Genomic DNA, 19714 nt, shown 5'->3' with positions numbered 1-19714 from the left:
ATCTTTTGCATTCCTTAGAATATAAAATTATCTTAAGAAAAGATTTAAGAGTATAGAAAGAATTACAAATTGAGAATAATTTTCATAAAGTCACACATATTCCGAATTTCCAACATTTCATATGTATAATATGACCCAATATCAATGATCGAAGAGATTCTTCGTTAAAAAGGAATCAGTCGTTTATGAGTGTGAGAACTAGCGCTATATATAGTTTTTCTATCTAATTGTAAACGCGACGTAGACTTTCCAAGAGTATGGAGATCTTTTTTTATAACCCTATACATATATCTTCGAGACTTAACTTCGCGTAATCGCACGTCGAGACTAGTAGTTCTAATTGTCTTTTTGGTACGCTGCTGCCTGGCCTCAATTACAGGCTCCGGAAACAACATCTTCCTATGACTAGAGTATTTTTTTCAAATTGCGAATATCGCGTGTAAAAGGAGACCTCAGTATTACATACCACGGTCGCTAAAACTAAGAGATTTTATAAAATAATTAAATAAATAAATAAATTTGATATATTATACATATTATTGAGCTAGGATATATTAATCCTTTGCGTGTTTGGAATTGTTCTTTGCATGTTTGTGTGTTTCTTGAAATCTTTTCATTATGTCCAGGAGGCCATCAAATTCGTGCAAATATTTATTAATAAATTATTTTTAGAGAGCATTGTAGAGAGTCATTTAGAGACCATTTTTTATAAATCTTATATATATCAACTAAAATTGTAAATCTGCAGATAAAAAATGTAAGAATGAGAAAAGTGAAACAAAATATGCATTGAAACTGTAATAGAAAAAGAATAATAGGTCAAATATGACCCTTAAGGGTTCGATATGGCCTATAGATATCACGCAAAGGACTCGAATTGTTTCAGAAAAATTTTCCGAAAGAATTTGTCTATGTAAAAAAAAAAAAAAAAAAAAAAAAAAAAAAAAAAAAAAAAAAAAGAGTAACATTGCACTAAATAAATTATGAATACATAAAATTTTAAAGGCCCTTTTAAACGGTCTATAATTCGCGATAACAATCAAGACAGAATTTTATTTCTAATTTTACATAGATCACATGTTTTAACAGATATCCTGATATATATTTTCATTTATATGTATTTTACGTGTTCAAGTATTTTCTGCATAACACGATACATAAAATTTATAAATAGAATTCTATCTCGAATTTTGTCGCGAATTATAGATAATCTAAAGAGGTCTTGATCCACGAGATTCGTTGACGAAGTTTAAGAGTTTGTGTTGTAGCGTCATTTGAAAAACAATTGCACAAATAAATACTTGAATGATCGCTAAACTATATATCAAAATATTACACACAAATGACTAGCAAAAGACGCTACACTAAAGATCTTTCTTTGCTATTATTCACATTTACATAAAAGTGAGCGAATTATGTGACTAGTATAATTTGAAAGCGATTCGCCAAAAACTTTAAATAGAATTTTACATTTTTAAAGATTGAGAGGCGAATATTATACAAAAACTTCATTTTAAAGAAAAAGAAAGAGAATTTTCGTATTTGTTATTAAAATATCCTGTTATCTTGCATATTCTGTATGTTTGTTTTGAATCTCTTTACTTTAAATTAAAAATCTTCTCTAGAGAAAATTATTAGAAGATTAGACAAAGCTGCTGCACCATTTTAATACGAGTTTGTTTAAATAGAAGGGGAGAGAGAGAGAGTATAATACATTAAAATCTACATTGATATTCAATTTCCTCCACGATATTTTGTTAATATTAAACTAGATGATCGTAAAATTATAACGCGCTCGAAAATGAAAATTCTGAAATAAATAGCAAATGATCGAGAAATGTCAATATTTTTCCCGATAGAAAGATCATCTAAGTAGACGATATCAATACGACGAAGAATATACCGACGTTTGCAACCATTTTGTTATGAATGGAAAGTCAGTTGAATGATACTTTGTGTTGTAAGAAAAAATGAATAAATGCAACGCAGATTCATACTTATGCACTATGCTCGGGATGACGTTTCCATTCAAAAATTAATTCCTCTCTATTAAACACGTGAAAATAAATCCATTAAATAACATGCCATTCGAATAATACCAGAGAGAAAAAGAACGATTAATCAATAAAAATTGATTTTCAGAGTTTCGCAAAAAGTAATTACATGTGCCTGCGTTTCGGGACACCTGATGCGATCTGTCGTTGCAGAAAAAAAATCTAACAGACCCTTAACTCTTCTTCTAGAATATTTTTCGACCCCTTCCATACGAAACTCAGCATTTTCATATTTAAATTAATACCATTCGAGAATTAATTAGCGAAAAAAACTCGATGGTTCCGAGTCAGGTCGTAAAAGATCAGGATTACGCCGTTCCGAGTCCAGTGTATGAGGAGGAATATCGGCTTCCGAGATCAGGAATTTATACAACGCGTATCTTAACGCGTGTAAGACGAACTGCGACTCGCGGAACAACTAGATCGATGACGCGTACTGGAGCAATTGCTATGCCTGCTGCTACTCGGCGATGAGGGTGGCGTCGGTGTGGGTCGATGATACGGAATTGGACGTTTCCTCGCACTAAAACGAAAACATATGTTAGTACATTGCAATCTCTCTGTAAAAGGAAAGCTGTGTTATTTGAAAATACAGATGTTAATCTTGAAAGAGCGAGGGATAGAAAAATATTATATTGTCCTGCGTGTTAGAGAGAATCAAGTTAATTACGAATGGCAACGATAATAGTTATAAATAATTATAATAAAATCAATAATTATGGTTATGATGATATATATAAAATATAATAAAAGATTATTAGATACTTAATACAAATTTACAATTTAATAATGTAAGTTCAAGTACTTTTAATAATCATGATAATTAGTAACACGCAATGATGGTCAATTATTAGAGATAACACTTATTAATTATGTCGATTAATCTATATGTAGATAAAAATTCGGTTATCATTGTAAGAAGTAAAACAGATATTAGAATGCTTACATGCAGCGTGACAAAAATTAATTAAGCAAGCTATAAAGAAATAGGAGGCAAGGAGGTGTCCTTCAAAATAAAAATGTAATAACTCACCTGTGTCTGCGAAATGTTTCTCTGAAGAATTCAGCAGGACGAGAAACACTCGGAAACCGTAAAAATATAACAAAAAACTAAGAAACTTATAATTGAGAAATTATAACGGAGAAAAAAAAAGTTCATCTGTTGATAGATCTTTTATTTTGCGATTGATAATAAAATAAAAGGGATCCTATCTCTCTCCTACTGTGTAAAAACAATTCAATTTACAATATTTAAAACATACACGCATGCTATAATCTACATACGATATATTCGTAGATCGAGCTACGAGTGAATTGATTAAGAGAAAGACGAAGGGAGGGGAGAAGGGATAAAGAAAGGGAAAAAAAAATCTTACAAATGAAAAATCTAGAAGTACGCGAAATGAAAGATCAACTATAAGCTAAGTTAATATTCTACGAGCGAGATTGTGAATAATTACGATTATTAATTATACGGTTGCGATAATATTTGGTCATAGTTTACATAAAAGTTTTTACGCTTTCACACTATTACATTTGTCAAATAAATTTGTCAACTTCGATTAAATATCTTTATCGGCATATTATAATTATATCCATCAATTATATTATCGCGTCGTTTAATTTAACACTTTGACCAATGCAGGGCCATTTTGATCGTACGAACATTTTCATTCACACCAAATGTTTACACTCCAACGATACGCATATCGATTGCCCAGATGGTGGCAAAGAGCATTAATTCCGATGCATTAATTACTTCGCATTAAAAAAATCTACAACTGTATGAAGTGAAGGAAAATGTTATTAGGTACGTATCGCGTTTAAATAATACTTAGGATATTATTAATCGATCCCTGACGGTCAAAGTATTAATCATTTATATGTAAAGTCTATATTCAGACTTTTCTTATTGCTGTATATATGTATATATATATATATATATATATATATATGTATGCTGTGCGAAGCCATAACTCTATCTTCTATGTCTGTCCCTCGATCTGTCCCTGTAGGACACAATAAATACAATATTAGCATATCGAAAACCGAAATCGAGACCAACGTGACCGTCTTTCGTTGAAAAAGAATTTTGTCAGATTATCTTTTCTTCACTATTCTTTGAATAATTTTTCTTGAAAAACTATTTTAGTAGCACTTCTTCTTTTCATGATTATAATAAGATAATAATACCATAATGTATAACAATTTTAACTATAATAAAAATATTTTAATAAAGGAAAATTGAAAAACGTAAATTAAAAAAAGTGTACAATTGATACAGTGACAAATTAAAATCTACGATTACTGTGATAGACTCACGAGCTCAGTGCACGCGCGTGCGCGCGCATGTAGAGTGCGTGGTAAATGTATATAAAACTACCACGACAATAATGATGTTGCGCTTGCAATACCTACCTTGTGATGCGCCGTCTGTCGAGGAAGCTGGGCGAACCGTGACGTCTGGGTATAGACGGTGAGCGTGATCTAGTGGAGGCAGAACTACTCGAGCTAGAACGAGACGATCGACTGGAGGCGCTGCTCGACGATCTTGACGAGCTGGAAAAGCTTCTGCTTCGACTATGTCTCGAGCTGAAGAAAGAAAAGATTTACTGATTATTTAGTAGTCCCGTTTTTATAAATTTAAATAATTTTATTAACGAGTACTCGTCACATATATTGCTAGCTAAATACCAGGCTTACCGAACGGAAGAACGCGAACTGCTCCTTGTACGGCTGCGTTTCTCCTTATCCCTGGATGTTCTCGACGCCGATCGCGAGCGACTCTTGGACTTCTTGGACAACGAACGGCTGCGCGACCTCTTCTGCGATAACGATCTGCTCCTAGAGTTCTTTGACACAGAGGAGCGGCTGCGGGATCTTCTTTTTGATAATGATCGATTTCTGCTTCTGGATCGCGAAGCGGATTTCTTGAATCTCGAGGGCGATCTCGACGCACTTGTACGCTTCGATTCCGTCGAGGAAGACCTCGATCGGGATGAGCGTTTAGTTCTCTCTTTGGGTGACGATTTTTTCGTCCTAGAGACTGATCTAGAAATCGATCGTCGCCGATCGGGCGAGGCCGATTTTTTGCCCCGTGAACGGGATCGCGATTTCTTGTCTCCGAACGGAGATCTGGAAGACCTCGCTTTATTCACGGACGGTGACCTCGTGCACGATCTCGACGCCGATCTAGAATAGGATTTGCTTTTCTTTGGCGTCCTCGAGCGCTGATTTGATCTAGCTAGTGAAACGCTCGGCAATGGCGGCGGTGATTCGCTTGGCGAACGCAGTTTCATCGTTGTGTTTTCCTCTCTGGATATAATCGTCGGCACGGGAGAACGAGAAGACGATTTACTCTTGGATACTTGCTCTTTTCTTGACGACGCGATCGGCGTCAAGTCTTTCTTGCCGGAGAAATTTGGCGATCTCGATGATCGACGATTCATTTTGATCTTCACGCTGCCAGAAGGTGCGGAATCAACCTTCTCTGCACTGGATTGCTGAGGTAAGGGCAATGGCGGTGGTGACTCGCTCGGCGATCTAATTTTAATCGCTGCCTCCTCGCGGGTAAGAGGTAAAGCTGGCGAGGGCGACCTGCTGGATACAGGCGATTGAATAATCGGAAGAGCCTGCTGTACTGGTTCCTCGGATCTATCTCGAATTGGCGCGATGATTTTTGGCGGTTCATTCGGCAGAGCGATATCTAACACACTGTCTTCTCGCCTCTCGATCTTGATCTTTACGGGAGTGATTACCTTTTTTTCTAGCGTCTCCCGCGCCTTCGCTGCTAAACCGCTCTGCAATCGTTTTAAAGTGTTTAGTTCTATAATTCTCGTCCTCTCTTCGTCTTCTTCTTGCTGTTGTTGCTGCCGTTTGCCGGGTTGTTCGTCGTCCGCTAGATCAGCTTCATCCTCGCTCGACGATCTCAGACTCACCCTAGGCGCGACCGCTATTTGTTGTGTTCTTCTGCTTCGCGATGTCGAACGCGACTTCATCTTATTGCTCTTTGTTTTCCTCTTCTGATCCTGCCGTTGCTTTCGGTCTTCCAGGATGTCCCTGTAACGCTCTGGATTCTTTCTCACTGGCGAATAGCTCAAGGTGGATCGTGATCGGGACCATCGACGTTGATGTCGTCTCGCTGAACGCGATCTACGTCGAGAATCGGCCTCTCTACGTCTCGTCGAGGGTGATGTGGGCCTCCTGCGGGAAGATCCGTAACGATCGTACCTGGAGCGGCTTCTGCTCCTGGATGCGGAGTATCTACTGTGCCTCCTGGGCGATCTCGAATATCCCCATCTTCGTTTGGGAGACGGACTCGCGCGACGCGATCTCGAATACCTCCTAGGAGATCTTCCTCCTCCTCCTCCTCCTCCTCCTCCTCCTCCTCTATCGCCCCTGTTTCTAGAGGATGATCTGTGTCGTTTGTGCAATGGCGGGGAACTTCTGTTGTGGCTGACTGGTGACTTATCCCGTTTCTCCGCTGTGCTTTTCTTTGTCGGAGAGTCTTTCTTTGATTTAGTAGATGATGGCGGCAACGGTGGGGTCTCATTTCGAGATATTGTTCGGTCTGCACGTTTCGGCGATCGGGTCGATCGAGAAGGAGGTTCTCGAGAAGAAATCGCAACATTTTCGGAAATCTCGTTTTTAGACGCCTTGTCCACCGCAATATTTTTCTCATGTTTCTTTTTCGGTTTTTCCACAGAGCTGTAATCGATCCATATCAAATAAGAAATTAAAAAAAAAAAAACGATTCAAGCAAATAAGCATTACGAAAATATTTACCAATTATTTGCCAAGTAAAATAAAAATCAATAATATACATATATGTAAAAATTAAAAAAAAAAAAAATGAAGCAATATAGCAACGTACCTATCCGTGGAGCTTTCGGATGATTGGCGTTTCTGTTTAGTTGAACTCTTCTTTTTCTATAAGAAGATTCAATCAAAAGGATCAATATTGTTTATTGTTTCCAATCGGTGAACATCAATCATGCATTCGTCAAGAGAACAATGAAAAAAAATATAACAGAAAAAGGAACAATGTATTTAAAGAACTTTTTCGGAGTCTGCTTCTTTCGGGATTTCTAATCGTTATCATCGATAACGATGTAGATTATAGATAAAATAACCAAAGTATTAGCTTATTCGTTATATATATGTATATACTTTTATATACATATACCTGGAAAAAGACAACTCAAAAAATAAATTATTTTTAATATTTTTAATATGGATAAACTAAAAACTAAAGTATATTATGAAAGAGAGAAAAAGAAAGAGAAGATATTAATTATATTAATATAATAATATATATATAATTCATATATGTACATGACTTTTGCAAGTTAATCCACATAAAGTGATATAATAATGTTGTAATATATTTTAATTATTATATTATAATTATCTTAAAATTTAATTTAGTATAAAATAAAGAGACATCTGTATACATAAAAAAAATTAATTAATACGAATTAATCCGAGAGAAACAAAAATCTTAAGTTGCGATGTTTTTCCAGGGCACGCATAAAAAATTGAGAGATATATATAAAGATACAAAATTTTTCTTATTTTACTATTCTTTTTTTCCTTTTTTTTTTTGTAATTACAATAATCTTTTGTCAAGAATACTTTCCAATCCTTCGTTTAAGAATAAGCAGTCTCCGAGATTGATCTTCTATAATTAGCGTGTAATATAGTGCTCGACATACAACGAGTGAGAGAAATAGAGAGGCTCTTACACACGACAATAAAATTCGGTAAAACTCGAAAAAGAGTACACGAGTATACATATGAACCCACAAAATTAGAAATTACATTGAATAGCGGCATATCTGGTACTCACTCAGGGAATGTCTCCTGTCAAATGGCGCTGAATAATTACAAACAATACTGAGATTTATACTTTGAAATAATGAACTGTCAAAAAAAACTGGGTGAAAATTAAGTGAAAAATCGTTTTTACGTAAACCAACAAGCGAACCGGGGAGATGATCATGCTACTGTTTCCGAGGCAGTGACAAACTTAAGAGAGCTCGAATAACAATAATAATAATAATGATCACCCAAGATCGATCGATTAACAAATTTCGGAGAAACGAACATAAATTAGAGAGACGTTGTCATGCACCTACTCTTTCACGTGCCGAAGTATATATAAATATATATCTAGAGAGAGAGAAAGAGAGAGAGAGAGAGAGAGAGAGAGAGAGAGAGAGAGAGAAAGATAGAAGAGACGGAAAGATAATAATTTACGTTTGGCTTTCTTCGAAGCCTTGTGCGTACCTCATGCTTGTCCTTTCCCCCGACTTTGAGCTTTTTCTTTTTTTTCTTCTTCCTCTTCTTCGATTCAGCCTCGGACGAGCTACACACATATTTATTATTTGCTTTCATTACATCTCTCATACGTTTTTATAATTAATTTTTATTAGTAACTATGTGCCTTAATTGCGCTCAACATCTTTCTTTTTATCATATCAAAATTTGTATTAATAACATTGACTTATTAATAATATTTCGAGAAATATGTTCAACAAAGAATGAAAAGTATTCCAATTAATATAAAAAATTATTATATTATCGCGATTCACAATTAAGTTGATCGTCAACTTACTTGCTATCGTCGGAATTTTCGCTGGAATCTGATGACGTGACTTCGGTCTTCTTGTGCTTCTTCTCCTTCTTTTTTTTCTTCTCTTTCTTCTTGCCGGACTTGACGGCCGGACTTTCGGACCTATGAAAGCGGAGATTAAATAATTGTTAGAAGAATCTCGTGGCGGCTAGAATTTGTTTTTTTTTTATCAAACAATATTTAGTCTTATATAGATCTTGCAGTGGGCGTCTTCCTGTCGACAAGTGTGCATACCTTTGTGCTGACAATATATAAAGAAAGCTCTGTAGTACACAACGTATCTGTGTATGTGAAAACTGATGTTCCGTTCTACCGATATATCAACATACGTTATAATAATATGCGCAAGCTCTACCCACTTTAAAAATTATAAATTCTCGCGATAAATTCAAAAATATATTGCCTGAAAGAGCAAAAATTTAATTTTTCTTTATCCATTTAGTTTCCCTTTTTCTTGACTCGATTTCAAAATAAAAGTTCAATTCTTTGTAGCAAATGCGCGATACACTATATTTATGTAGAATATTTCCAAAATATGTGTAAGCAAATTAAAAATATCTCGCATTGAAATAAAAAGGAAGTTTACATCAATAGATGTAACGTTTGCACACACTGATATAAACTCCTCCTCCTTTGCGTTTGTGAAGTTCGTTCGAGTATTTTGGAAATATTCTGTAAGTGAGATTGGAGTAAGTGTATCGCACATCGCAGCATTAATTTCGACAGCGAATGTAATAACGAGAGAAATATATATAATGCGTGAGATGTTCACAATATTGCGTAATGTTATACAATATAACGCGGCTATAGCTAACAAACCGACTACGCTTGTTTTGAAAGATTTGGTTTTGTCAGAGATTTCGCTTATCGAAGAGTTTTCGAAATCTCATACTACAATTGGGAAAAACCACATCTTTCAACGAAGATTTCAACGGAAGATAAGTATACGAAATATATAATATATAATACATAATATGAGGATTATTGATATAAATATGGGATTAGTATTACCTTGATAACCATCGATAGGGACGGACTTGTCAGAAAAAAATAGAGAGATGACATTAACAACAAGCTTCATCGATAAACAACAACAAAGAGATAGAAATGTATGATTTTCGTTTAATCTTTTCTTTTTGTGCGTAATTTCTTCTACTTGTTAATTTTCTTGATTTTCTTTTGCGTTTACTCTGCGATTACCCGTGTTTTTTATTACTTTACTTTACCCTGGCAAATGTTTGCCCGCAATATTTGTTAAATTTAAAAAATATATATGATATACATATATTTTAATGTATATTGAATTTATACAAATCACTAAAATGATCGTCATAAAATTATTTTTTTGTTAAAATTGCATGTAACCAGGGTCGTAACCAAGCATACTTTAAAAATTAAACGAGTTATAAAGATTTGTGATTAAAAATTCAATTCTTCTTTGTATATACAATATTTTCGTATATAAACGAATATATATTTTTTCTTTAAAATTTTCGGATTTACAAAATTTATACGTTGAACATCTTACTATAATTATCAGCGTTTCCAAATATTCTCTAAATTTAATATAATATTCTAATTCTCTCTTGTATATATACCATATTCTACAAAAATTATTTATAGATTAAAAAAGGATTACACAACAAAATTATATTTTTAATGTAAAGAGTTTTTACTGAGAATAATTTAGATATAATTCTTACTTATACGACTCTGGTTTGTACGAGAAAACGAAACGTAGCAAACATTTGTTGAGGGATATGTAATCGCGAAAGATTCCCAGAGAAAATCCTATCAATATCGCCGTAATCGCGTTCTTTTCGTGAAATGACGTTAAACTTTCTTTCGAAGAGTGTGTTTCTTTTTTTTTGTTTTTGCAAATTAATTCGCGACGACCACACTTACCTACTGCGCCTACTGGGTAGGCACTCAGTCCTCCTCAGTTCTGTTTGAAACAGAGAAAGGTGTACGGGATATGAGACAGTAGGTGGTGAGTCATGAATTTACAGTTTTTGTATTTTTTATCTGTATTTTTAGAGTATTGCAATTAACGCGCGTAAAAAAAATAAACAAGAGAAAGAGAGATAGAACGAGCGTTTGTAAAATCTCGATTAACTGATTATAGGAAAAGAGAGAGATAGATAAAAAGAGAAAGAGAGAGAGAGAGAGAGAGAAAGAAAGGAGATTTTCTACTCGGATTCTGGTCGTTTTCTTTTTTCTCTTTTCTGGAGTTTTCCGGACGGGTATGACTGGGGAAGATCGACTGTGCGGTCTTGGAGCCTCGATTCGCATCTTGAAACCGATACTTAAAACGGAAACGAGAGAAAAATAGAGAGATAGAGATAGAGAGAGAAAAAAGAAAAGATAATAAGTAAGGAATCACACGTAGAATCGAATCCAGCCTCCATGGAGCCGTACGCGCACCGTTTACGTTTGCTATACCTTTCCCGCGCTTTATGCTTCTTGTTCTTCTTCTTTTTCGTGCTCGTGCTGCCGGAACGCTTTCGCTTCTTCTTCTCCGCGCCGACTGCGACGGAGGTCGTGTCCGGTGGCAGCGGAGGCGGCTGCGGCGGCGGTGGCGCCGGGCTCGGCGTGCGCACCAGCTCGTAGACCTTATTCGCAGCGGCCGCGGCGGCTCGTGCCTCCGCCTCGCGCGCGCGCCGCTCCGGGTCTAGGCTACTGCCCTCCACGAAGTACTTGGAGATGCCGAATGCCTCCCGCAGCTTCGCGTTCTTCTCCTGCTGCGCCTCGGCGATCTGGTGTGTCTCCCGTACGCTGAAAGACCAAAAGCTCTCGTTAGTTATATCGTTTATGAATAATAAATGATATTGCTATTTGCATAAGCTTTGTGTCACAATAAATTATAAAAGTATACAATATAATAAAAATACATAATACATAATAATAAAATTTCATATATTTTGATATAATTGTTACATTTCCAAAATATTACAAACTGTGTCGTATTTTTACAGATAACTTTTCTTTTTTTAAATGATTTTTTAGTCGCGCTCCATAAAATTATACCTGTCTCTTCAAGTGTCGAATAAATCAAAGTGCACAGGAACGTAAATGCAAATAAATTGAATAATCTTTATGGACGCAAATAAATCGAAATAACTTTATAAATTATCCATTTCCCGTTCCCCACGAAATATTAAAGCCACTGTACTATTTTTATAGATAATAGAGATTCAGGATAATCCGGGCGACGCACTCGCGTTGATGATTCACGAGAACCGAGGAAGGATAGATATGATCGAGATATCGCGTACCGCGTTGAGATCTTCACCGTCATCCTCGTCGGGCGAGGATCGCTCCTTCGGAGCGATGAGACGGTGGCGGGAGATGTGTTTCAATCTCGCGGCAACACCCTGTATATGGAGAACAACGGCGTCGTTCTTAAAACGAGCGTCGCGACGCTAATGACATAACATACTACAGGGCGGTTAGAATGGCAAGCGGGAATCGCCTTCTCTCTTTCTCTCTCCACTTTTCCTGCGGAGGTGAAAAGCGGCGAACCGGGGCTTAACCAGAAGGGAGCGAGAGCCACCCCTGCGCGCTTACACGCATGCCGCCGAAACACGGTGGATCAATACAATCCAGCTGTTCTCTTTTCTGGCATCCCCTTTACGCCGTACAACGGAATCACTCTCGACCCGGTGCCGAAGTCAATCGTCGAACGAACGAAGAGTAAATCAAAGAGAGCTATATATATATATATATATATATATATTGTATACATGTATATGTATATATGTATATATATAAAATTATATTCAGTTTACAATATAAATATGTAGAATTCTCAAAATACAATAGTTTTTAAAAATTTTTTATATATAATAATATAAAATTATATATATATAATTGAGAAAATTCTATATCTTTAGAAAACTAAGATTTAAATTACAATTCTATTAAAGAAAATTTCACGTAAAGCTAGTTCGTGATTATGAGCTCGTTTTATCTCGTTTTTTCCCGAAGGATAATAAAATTATTCCCCCCTTTTCAATCAGCGCAATCGATATTTTCGATATTGAAAAATTTGTATCGACATAAAATATTTCTAATAGGAGAAATTACACACACAAATTTATATATAGATAAAAAGCGATGATTTAATAATATTGAATATAATGTTCAGTTCAATCCTATGACTATACATTAGAATCTAAACTAAAACGTAAATTATAAAAATTATTTTCTTATGTATATATATGTATAAGAAAAATATATTTCTTTTATATTTTTAACAAAATAAAAAACAAGCAAAAAATTTTTCTTCATTTTACTATCTACTTCATATATAAATTGCGATAACTAATAGATGACAATTGATTGAGATATGTCTTTATCGCTATAATACGCCGATTATTGCGATGAAAGATCGAACAGATAAGACATAAATGATTGAATCAAAGGATTGAGCTGAAAGCCGACAAAGGAGATTCACCTGACGACGGAGCGCACGTTGCTTCGCCGTCCGGCGAGCAGGTGCAGCTGAATGCGCTGGCAGCAACAACAGTGCTGACGTTGGAACTGCAGCAATTGCTGCTGCTGGTGCTTCCTTTTTCCGCCGTTATTGCCCGCCGCGTTATGCAACTTCCGTTTGCGCGAGCGTCTCGACAAAACCTTTTGCCGGTCCAACAGGAAGTTGCCGCCGCGCCAGAGTGTCTCGAAGAAGGCCCGGCCGTCAGCCGGACCGCGTCCGCGCGCGGGTTTTGCCGGTGACACCGTCGCCGACATCGTCATTCCTCGATGATCCGAACGAGGATTAACTCTTCTCCGAGATCTTTTTTGTCGAGAGAACCTTCCTGAAGAAATTTAGCTTGAAACGTCACTTTCAATAACCGTTTCAAGCTTTCAAAAATCCTCTTCCCGGATTCTTATCATCTTAATTTTATACAAATCTTAATTTCAAGCCTAGCCTCTGTGGTTCTATTTTTTTAAGATCCTTCAATGATACAGTATAATCATTGGATGATTTATATAGACTTGTTACGGATAATCTGCCGCAATTTATCTTCGGGTTCTTTATGAACCCTCTTGGAGGATCGATTCTTCGTGCTCAATCTATTCTATTTATTTTTAAAATAAGGACAATTGGATGGTGAATAATCTCGATAAGATAATTAGGCTGCTAATTGAAGAGAAGCTTGAGAAGCTCCGTCGGTTGGCCCACGTTGCGCAAATGGCTCAATCCCTTCACGAGGGAACTGGAAGGGGTGGAATGGAGAAGATTACAGGGGAAGGTAATAACCCTCTCCCACTCCAACTACCGCCGCGCCTTTTGTATCCACTGTCCCAGCTTTTCTAGTTGGAACAATCATCCGGTGACGATGAATGGCAAGTTCCTCTCTTTTCTTACGTTGTTACATTTTATTTCAATACTCTTCCATCGTCTCTCATCGATTGTTTTTACATTACTCACGTTTGCTTTCTTTTGTCAGAAATAATAATAATATATATATATAAAATTATTCATATGTTATATTATACACGATGCATTATTTTATTATTATTCACCTTACTTGCTAAATCTTCCTCTTCTTATTTTATATGATATATATTGTGGAAGAATATATTTTTCCAATATGTATATTTGTATCGGCAAAGTTGCTCTATGCATTTTAATGGAGTTCAGGAAGACTTCAGATCACAGGCACATCATTATCGTCGTGCTCTTCGTCTCTTTACAAGGACGAAGCAGGATGTTTTTCTTAGTGATGTATCGTCGACACGTTAGTCGTCGACGACTTGGAGACACATGGATTTTGTAGAAAAAGTTTTTCGAATTTTTTCTAAGTGGAGAGGATACTTGAAGATTAGGAAGATTTAATATTCTCCATCTGCATCTCTCTCTTTCATGTTCCTGATGAAATAAAAATTTATTAGTAATGGAAGACGTGATATATTCTTCATAAAATTCTTATGCGAGAATAAAAAATTTCTTCTCAAGTGAAATGTTGATAAATTAAACTTTTATTTCTCTCTTCTTTTTTCTTGATATAAATTTTTCTTATATTTTTATCTTCTCTTCTTTTCAATTAAGATGATAAGAGATTATTCCTATTCCATATATATCTCGTTGTACATTTTAAAAGTTTATATTCCAGGATTATATTTATATATATATGCAAAATGTTCATCTTTCTTCTCACTATAATTCGTTTAATAATTTTCTTTGCAAAAAATATTTAATATTTAAATGTACAATATTTCATATTTTCCACATATTTTTGTATTAGGATTTAGTAAGACGTGTGATGATCAATAATAAATTTCTCTGCAGCTTTCTTTTCACTCAAGATCGATTAATACTCGATATATCTGATATTTTTCACACATATATCATTACAGTTCGTTTGATGAAATATATTATTTCTCAGATTTCTTCTCACTCACTCATCATTCGATTGATATTTAATAGCCGATATTTTTCATACGTATCTGTGCATTATGATTTATTCGAATAAAATGCGTCATCTTCTTCAGAGATTGCCTCGTTCGATTGTAACTTCCACTATACGCAATATTCTCTTCGTGTATTTAAATGAAAGGCGTGAAATGGCCGTTTGCTCCCATGAGACGTTAAGAAGCTAGACTTATGCTCTATATCTCTATATCTAATATTTTCGCGAAATATATATATATATATATATATATTCTAACTTGAAACTTAGCGCTTAGGATCTAGAAGAGCGGAATAGCCGCGCTATTAATTAAATGCTAATGGAAGACTTTTGTGATTTGTTCGCGAATCACATCGCGCGTCACATGTCCCTCCCCGATGGGGTGTCACCCCCAAAATTAATCTGACTCTCGATGCACCATCGGTCGACGACACACCAGGACGACGCGTCCGCTGGGTGCGTCAGTCCATCCTCGCACTGAAGAGAAGTCGGAGACCAAGCGAGAGATGCTGCGCCGTTCCCTCGCTCCCGCTCCCTTTTCTCATCCTCCTCCACCGCGAATACACTCGCTCTCGATGCATCTTTCCCTTCTGGCGCCGGCGCTATGGGGTACGTCGATATCACGAGTATACTTACCCCCGATCTCCCCTGGCAAGAGAGGAATGCAATACGTCCCCGCCCTTTCGCGATGTTTCATGTATCATTTAAGCTAAAATTTGTCTGGAAATCTTCTCACACTCGCATTTTTCGATTTCTCAGTTCGCTAGAAAGAGTTTTAAATTAAAGCAGCATTTAAATTAACATACTAGTCAAGAGAATGACTCGTGTCAAGCGTATCTTTGAAAAAACTGCTGTTAATCTCTGTAGCAAATCGATTGTATCCCCTTGCAAAAAAACACGCGCATTTTCGTGTAAAAATATATACGTAATAATAAATATATATGAAAATAATTGAATTAATTCAAAAAAGATATTAGCATCCCGATTAACAATTAATTAATACAATAAAATCAATTCAATAAAAAATAGTAATTATTCCTTCTTTTTCTGTTCTTAATTAATATTTTCGATAAAAACAATGATACATTTTGATAAAATATAAGGTATGTACAAAAAATTGAAAAAGAAAAAGAAAAGATGTTTTTTTTTATTATCTTATTTTCTTATAAAATAGTTATCTTTTGTTTTTGAAAACTATAGCATTTCTTTCTGAATACATATAACAACTTCTGTGCATATATTCAAAATATTTAATTCTTAAATGCATCTGTATATTCATTAAATCTCTATTCTTTTTCTACAGTCCTAAACTTATCAATAATTTTCTGTGTATTAAATATATTCTTAATTTTTATTCAATTAGGATTTATACGTTATATACATAACGTAATCAAGATAATTATCATAATTAATTATTATAATTTAATATAATATAAAACAACTGCGTAGGAAAATTATTTTTACGAAAACAACAAGAATATTTCAGACATATATTTTTCGAATATTTCTCCAAGAATGATTTGCACGAAGAATATATAGATTTATCGTAAAATATATTTTTTCGCGATCCAATATTGCGTCTGCGAAAGTTTTGCTTTAGCGCAGGATCAAATAAAGCTGCGACGAAAATATGTTCCTAAGATCTCGGGAAGCTCAGACGCTCTTTGTATTATATATAACGTTTCATATAGCATCCGCGCCGTCGGGATTATCCTGGATTTGGCCGACAGCCAAGACAGATCAATAAGAAAAAAAAAAGGAAAATTCTTCCTCTAGAAAATTTCATGCACTTTCATGAAATAATATCGCATTTTATTAGCCAATCTGTTTTCTAATTATAAATCAAGCTATTACATCTATTATCGTGTTAAACTTTGTATATCATTAAATTCATCCAAATTTATTTCAAATGTAAAATTATACTCATTCTTGTATATTTGAAGTAATTAAACGTTATATTGTTCCTATCTAATTTCTACAAAATAATTATGTCTATTCCAATTTTAATTTATTTCACCTAATTATTATTAACTTTTGATTATACTCTAATTAATTTTAATTTATTTTGGATGTTATATTGCATTTTGCATAAATTATTCCCATTTATTCTATAACATCGCTAAATTTCTCGCAAGTTTAACAAAAAAATTAAAAAGAGAAGATTAGATAACAAATGCACTTACTTAATACGGCCAAATTCATCCTGTGGAGTGGATGATTTGATATCGCTCCCCATTAACAATGATCTGTAGGACTCCACCTTGTTGTTTATCTCCTCACTCGTAAATCTGAAATTCACATAAAAAAAGAGGCTAGATTATATCCATTTCTAATTAATTTATTCTATATTCAAATTAAGCATTAACTATCTTGACTATGACCTGTCATTAAAAATTAACACATACATACACACACACATCATATGTATATTTATTTTTTATATAAACAAACATAAACATATTTTTTATAAATTATATATATTCTCTATTTTGAATATATATATATATATATACACATACATGTATATATTATCAAATACATATATATAGTTACCTTCTTTCAGACTTAAATTAGATTGTAAACTAATAGGATTGGCTTTATCTATCTTTGGCTTCAATGCTTAGTTTAAAGGTGATATATTTATCTACAACAGTCTCTGATAAAAAGTTTTATGTATTAATGATTATTGATTATTACAGAAATTTCCAATATTAATATATTTATATTTAAAAAATAATTAAAGAGTTTTCTTAATATTACTCAAAACGTTAATTTATAGAGATCTTAAAATTAAAACTATTGAGACTATAAAACCAAATATTCAATTTATAAATATTTACCCTTGGTCCTCCAAAATGTCAGCCAGCTCGGCGCACTTGACTTCGACCTTTCTCTTTCTGACATGATCTAGAATTTCTTTATTCGGCTGCTTATTCAACTGGTCGATTTTTGCATCTTCTGTCTTGTAAGTAACCTTATCTTTGTTCTTACGCACAATTGCCCAATTTCTCTGAACATGTCCGTTAGTTCCAGAACCGCGTGGAGTTTGAAGTCCGATGCCATTGTACATCTCGTCTCAATCCTGTAAATCAAACAAAACTCCAGTTGAAACATTAATCACAAACATTTAATAAAGTTATATATCAAGTTGCGCACACATGCAAATTATTTAACGCTCTAAAAGCATTTGGTTTCATAAAAATATTATTCGCTTGTTGCATCTACACGATTTCTTATATTAATCGCAACTGTCTGGATTACATGGATTACAACATTGCCAATAACAATATGTAAACTTTAATGTAGAAATCTCACTGATCAAATGCTTAATGCCAAACGACAAAGCTGTAGAACCATGACAGTGTACGAATCTAATTTGAATAGGAATAGGTATAGAAATTTAACCCGGAAACAGTCATTATATATTCATGAATATCAAATCGCGTGATCATTAATTATACATTGATCATTTTACGAATCAGTTTATATCTGCAAAATTTTGGAGGTCTATATAGAGCGATCTTTCGCTTATAGGTAAGTTGCCAATAATTGTTATGCACATACCACTGTGCTTCGATTGTGAAAGAAAAGCGACAACCTATCCAATCGTACAGTTCCGTTCTAGTGTCTCGGTGATTAAATTATGTCAGCGAATTGGCCATTCGCGTTGAACGACGTCGTTTATCGCGATATCGAGTCACTCAATAATATATATATATATATATATATATATATATATATATACGTACGTATATATGTGTGTGTAGATATACATATATATGCGTGTGTGTATATAGAGACATTTAATAATCCAGCGCGTATTCGAGGAACCTAGGTTAGAGTAGATGCAAACGGTAATCAATTATCGATCCGGTCGCGCTGCGCAAATATCGCTGATCGTTCGAACGAGGCCGCTCGTTCGGTTTACTTTACCCACCTGTCCGCTCTCGCCGAAGACGTCTCGGAGAACTCGAAGAGCCGAAAACCCCTGGCTCGTCGACTCGCCGATGCGACAATATACCGCGAGAACGAAACGCGGAAAAATAATTCGCGAGAACTATGCGGGAAGTTTCCGGACCGTTGCGATTTACCGTTCGGTTCTCACCTCGGTGATTCTCGGCTCTTTTCGGAGTAACATCGCGAAACGAAATTTCCCTAGTCTTTCCCCTAGTCTCTTTCATCGATGTACGATGTTCGATAGGAAAATTTGGGAGCAGCTTTCTAGCAAGAAATACACATAAATATAAAATCATACGATTAGTTGTCAAATAGAAAAATTTAGATCTTTTTAAAAATTCTGTATTTAATAGTCAATTCTGTGACATTGTATCTATCTATGTTTTCTTGCTGGAAAGATCAGTGATTTTTAAATATTATTTATTATTATTTATTATTTTAGATTTATTTCTGACAGATTACTTTAGATTTATTTCTGATAGATTATTTTAGATTTATTTCTGATAAAGATCAGTAAGAAAGATCCCTTTGTTTTCTAGAGATTGTTTATCGTGATTATAGAAATTCTCTAGTCGATAACCAATCGAAAGTCTGTATTAGATTATACATTGAAGATTGATTGGAATTTGACTAATCAAAACGAAAGAGGCTTA

General features: G+C 34.7%; 1 protein-coding gene across 6 annotated transcripts; it reads right to left on the bottom strand.

Annotated features, from left to right (window-relative positions):
- Positions 1-930: 930 nt before the first annotated feature.
- On the bottom strand, positions 931-19214 carry Srrm234 (Serine-arginine repetitive matrix 2/3/4). Of its 6 annotated transcripts, none has more exons than XM_070312806.1 (10): positions 19042-19214; positions 17945-18186; positions 17288-17392; positions 11131-11463; positions 8671-8790; positions 8343-8421; positions 6928-6983; positions 4758-6761; positions 4473-4646; positions 931-2577 (listed from the first exon to the last, which is right to left on the bottom strand). In XM_070312806.1, exons 2-10 carry the CDS (start codon positions 18172-18174, stop codon positions 2436-2438), a joined length of 3243 nt encoding a protein of 1080 aa, XP_070168907.1. In that variant the 5' UTR covers positions 18175-18186; positions 19042-19214; the 3' UTR covers positions 931-2435. The 6 variants fall into 6 exon arrangements, with proteins under 6 accessions (XP_070168907.1, XP_070168908.1, XP_070168909.1 ...); XM_070312807.1 differs by lacking the exon at positions 19042-19214 and adding an exon at positions 18669-18773; XM_070312808.1 differs by lacking the exon at positions 19042-19214 and adding an exon at positions 18566-18587.
- Between the last annotated feature and the right edge of the window lie 500 nt (positions 19215-19714).

The sequence above is a fragment of the Polyergus mexicanus genome, unplaced genomic scaffold (assembly GCF_030449975.1).
Source record: "Polyergus mexicanus isolate NDT 795.1 unplaced genomic scaffold, iyPolMexi1.0 SCAF_23, whole genome shotgun sequence".
NCBI lineage: Eukaryota > Metazoa > Arthropoda > Insecta > Hymenoptera > Formicidae > Polyergus > Polyergus mexicanus.
The sequence above is the reverse complement of the archived record's forward strand: the minus strand, read 5'-3'. Positions and strand labels throughout refer to the sequence as shown.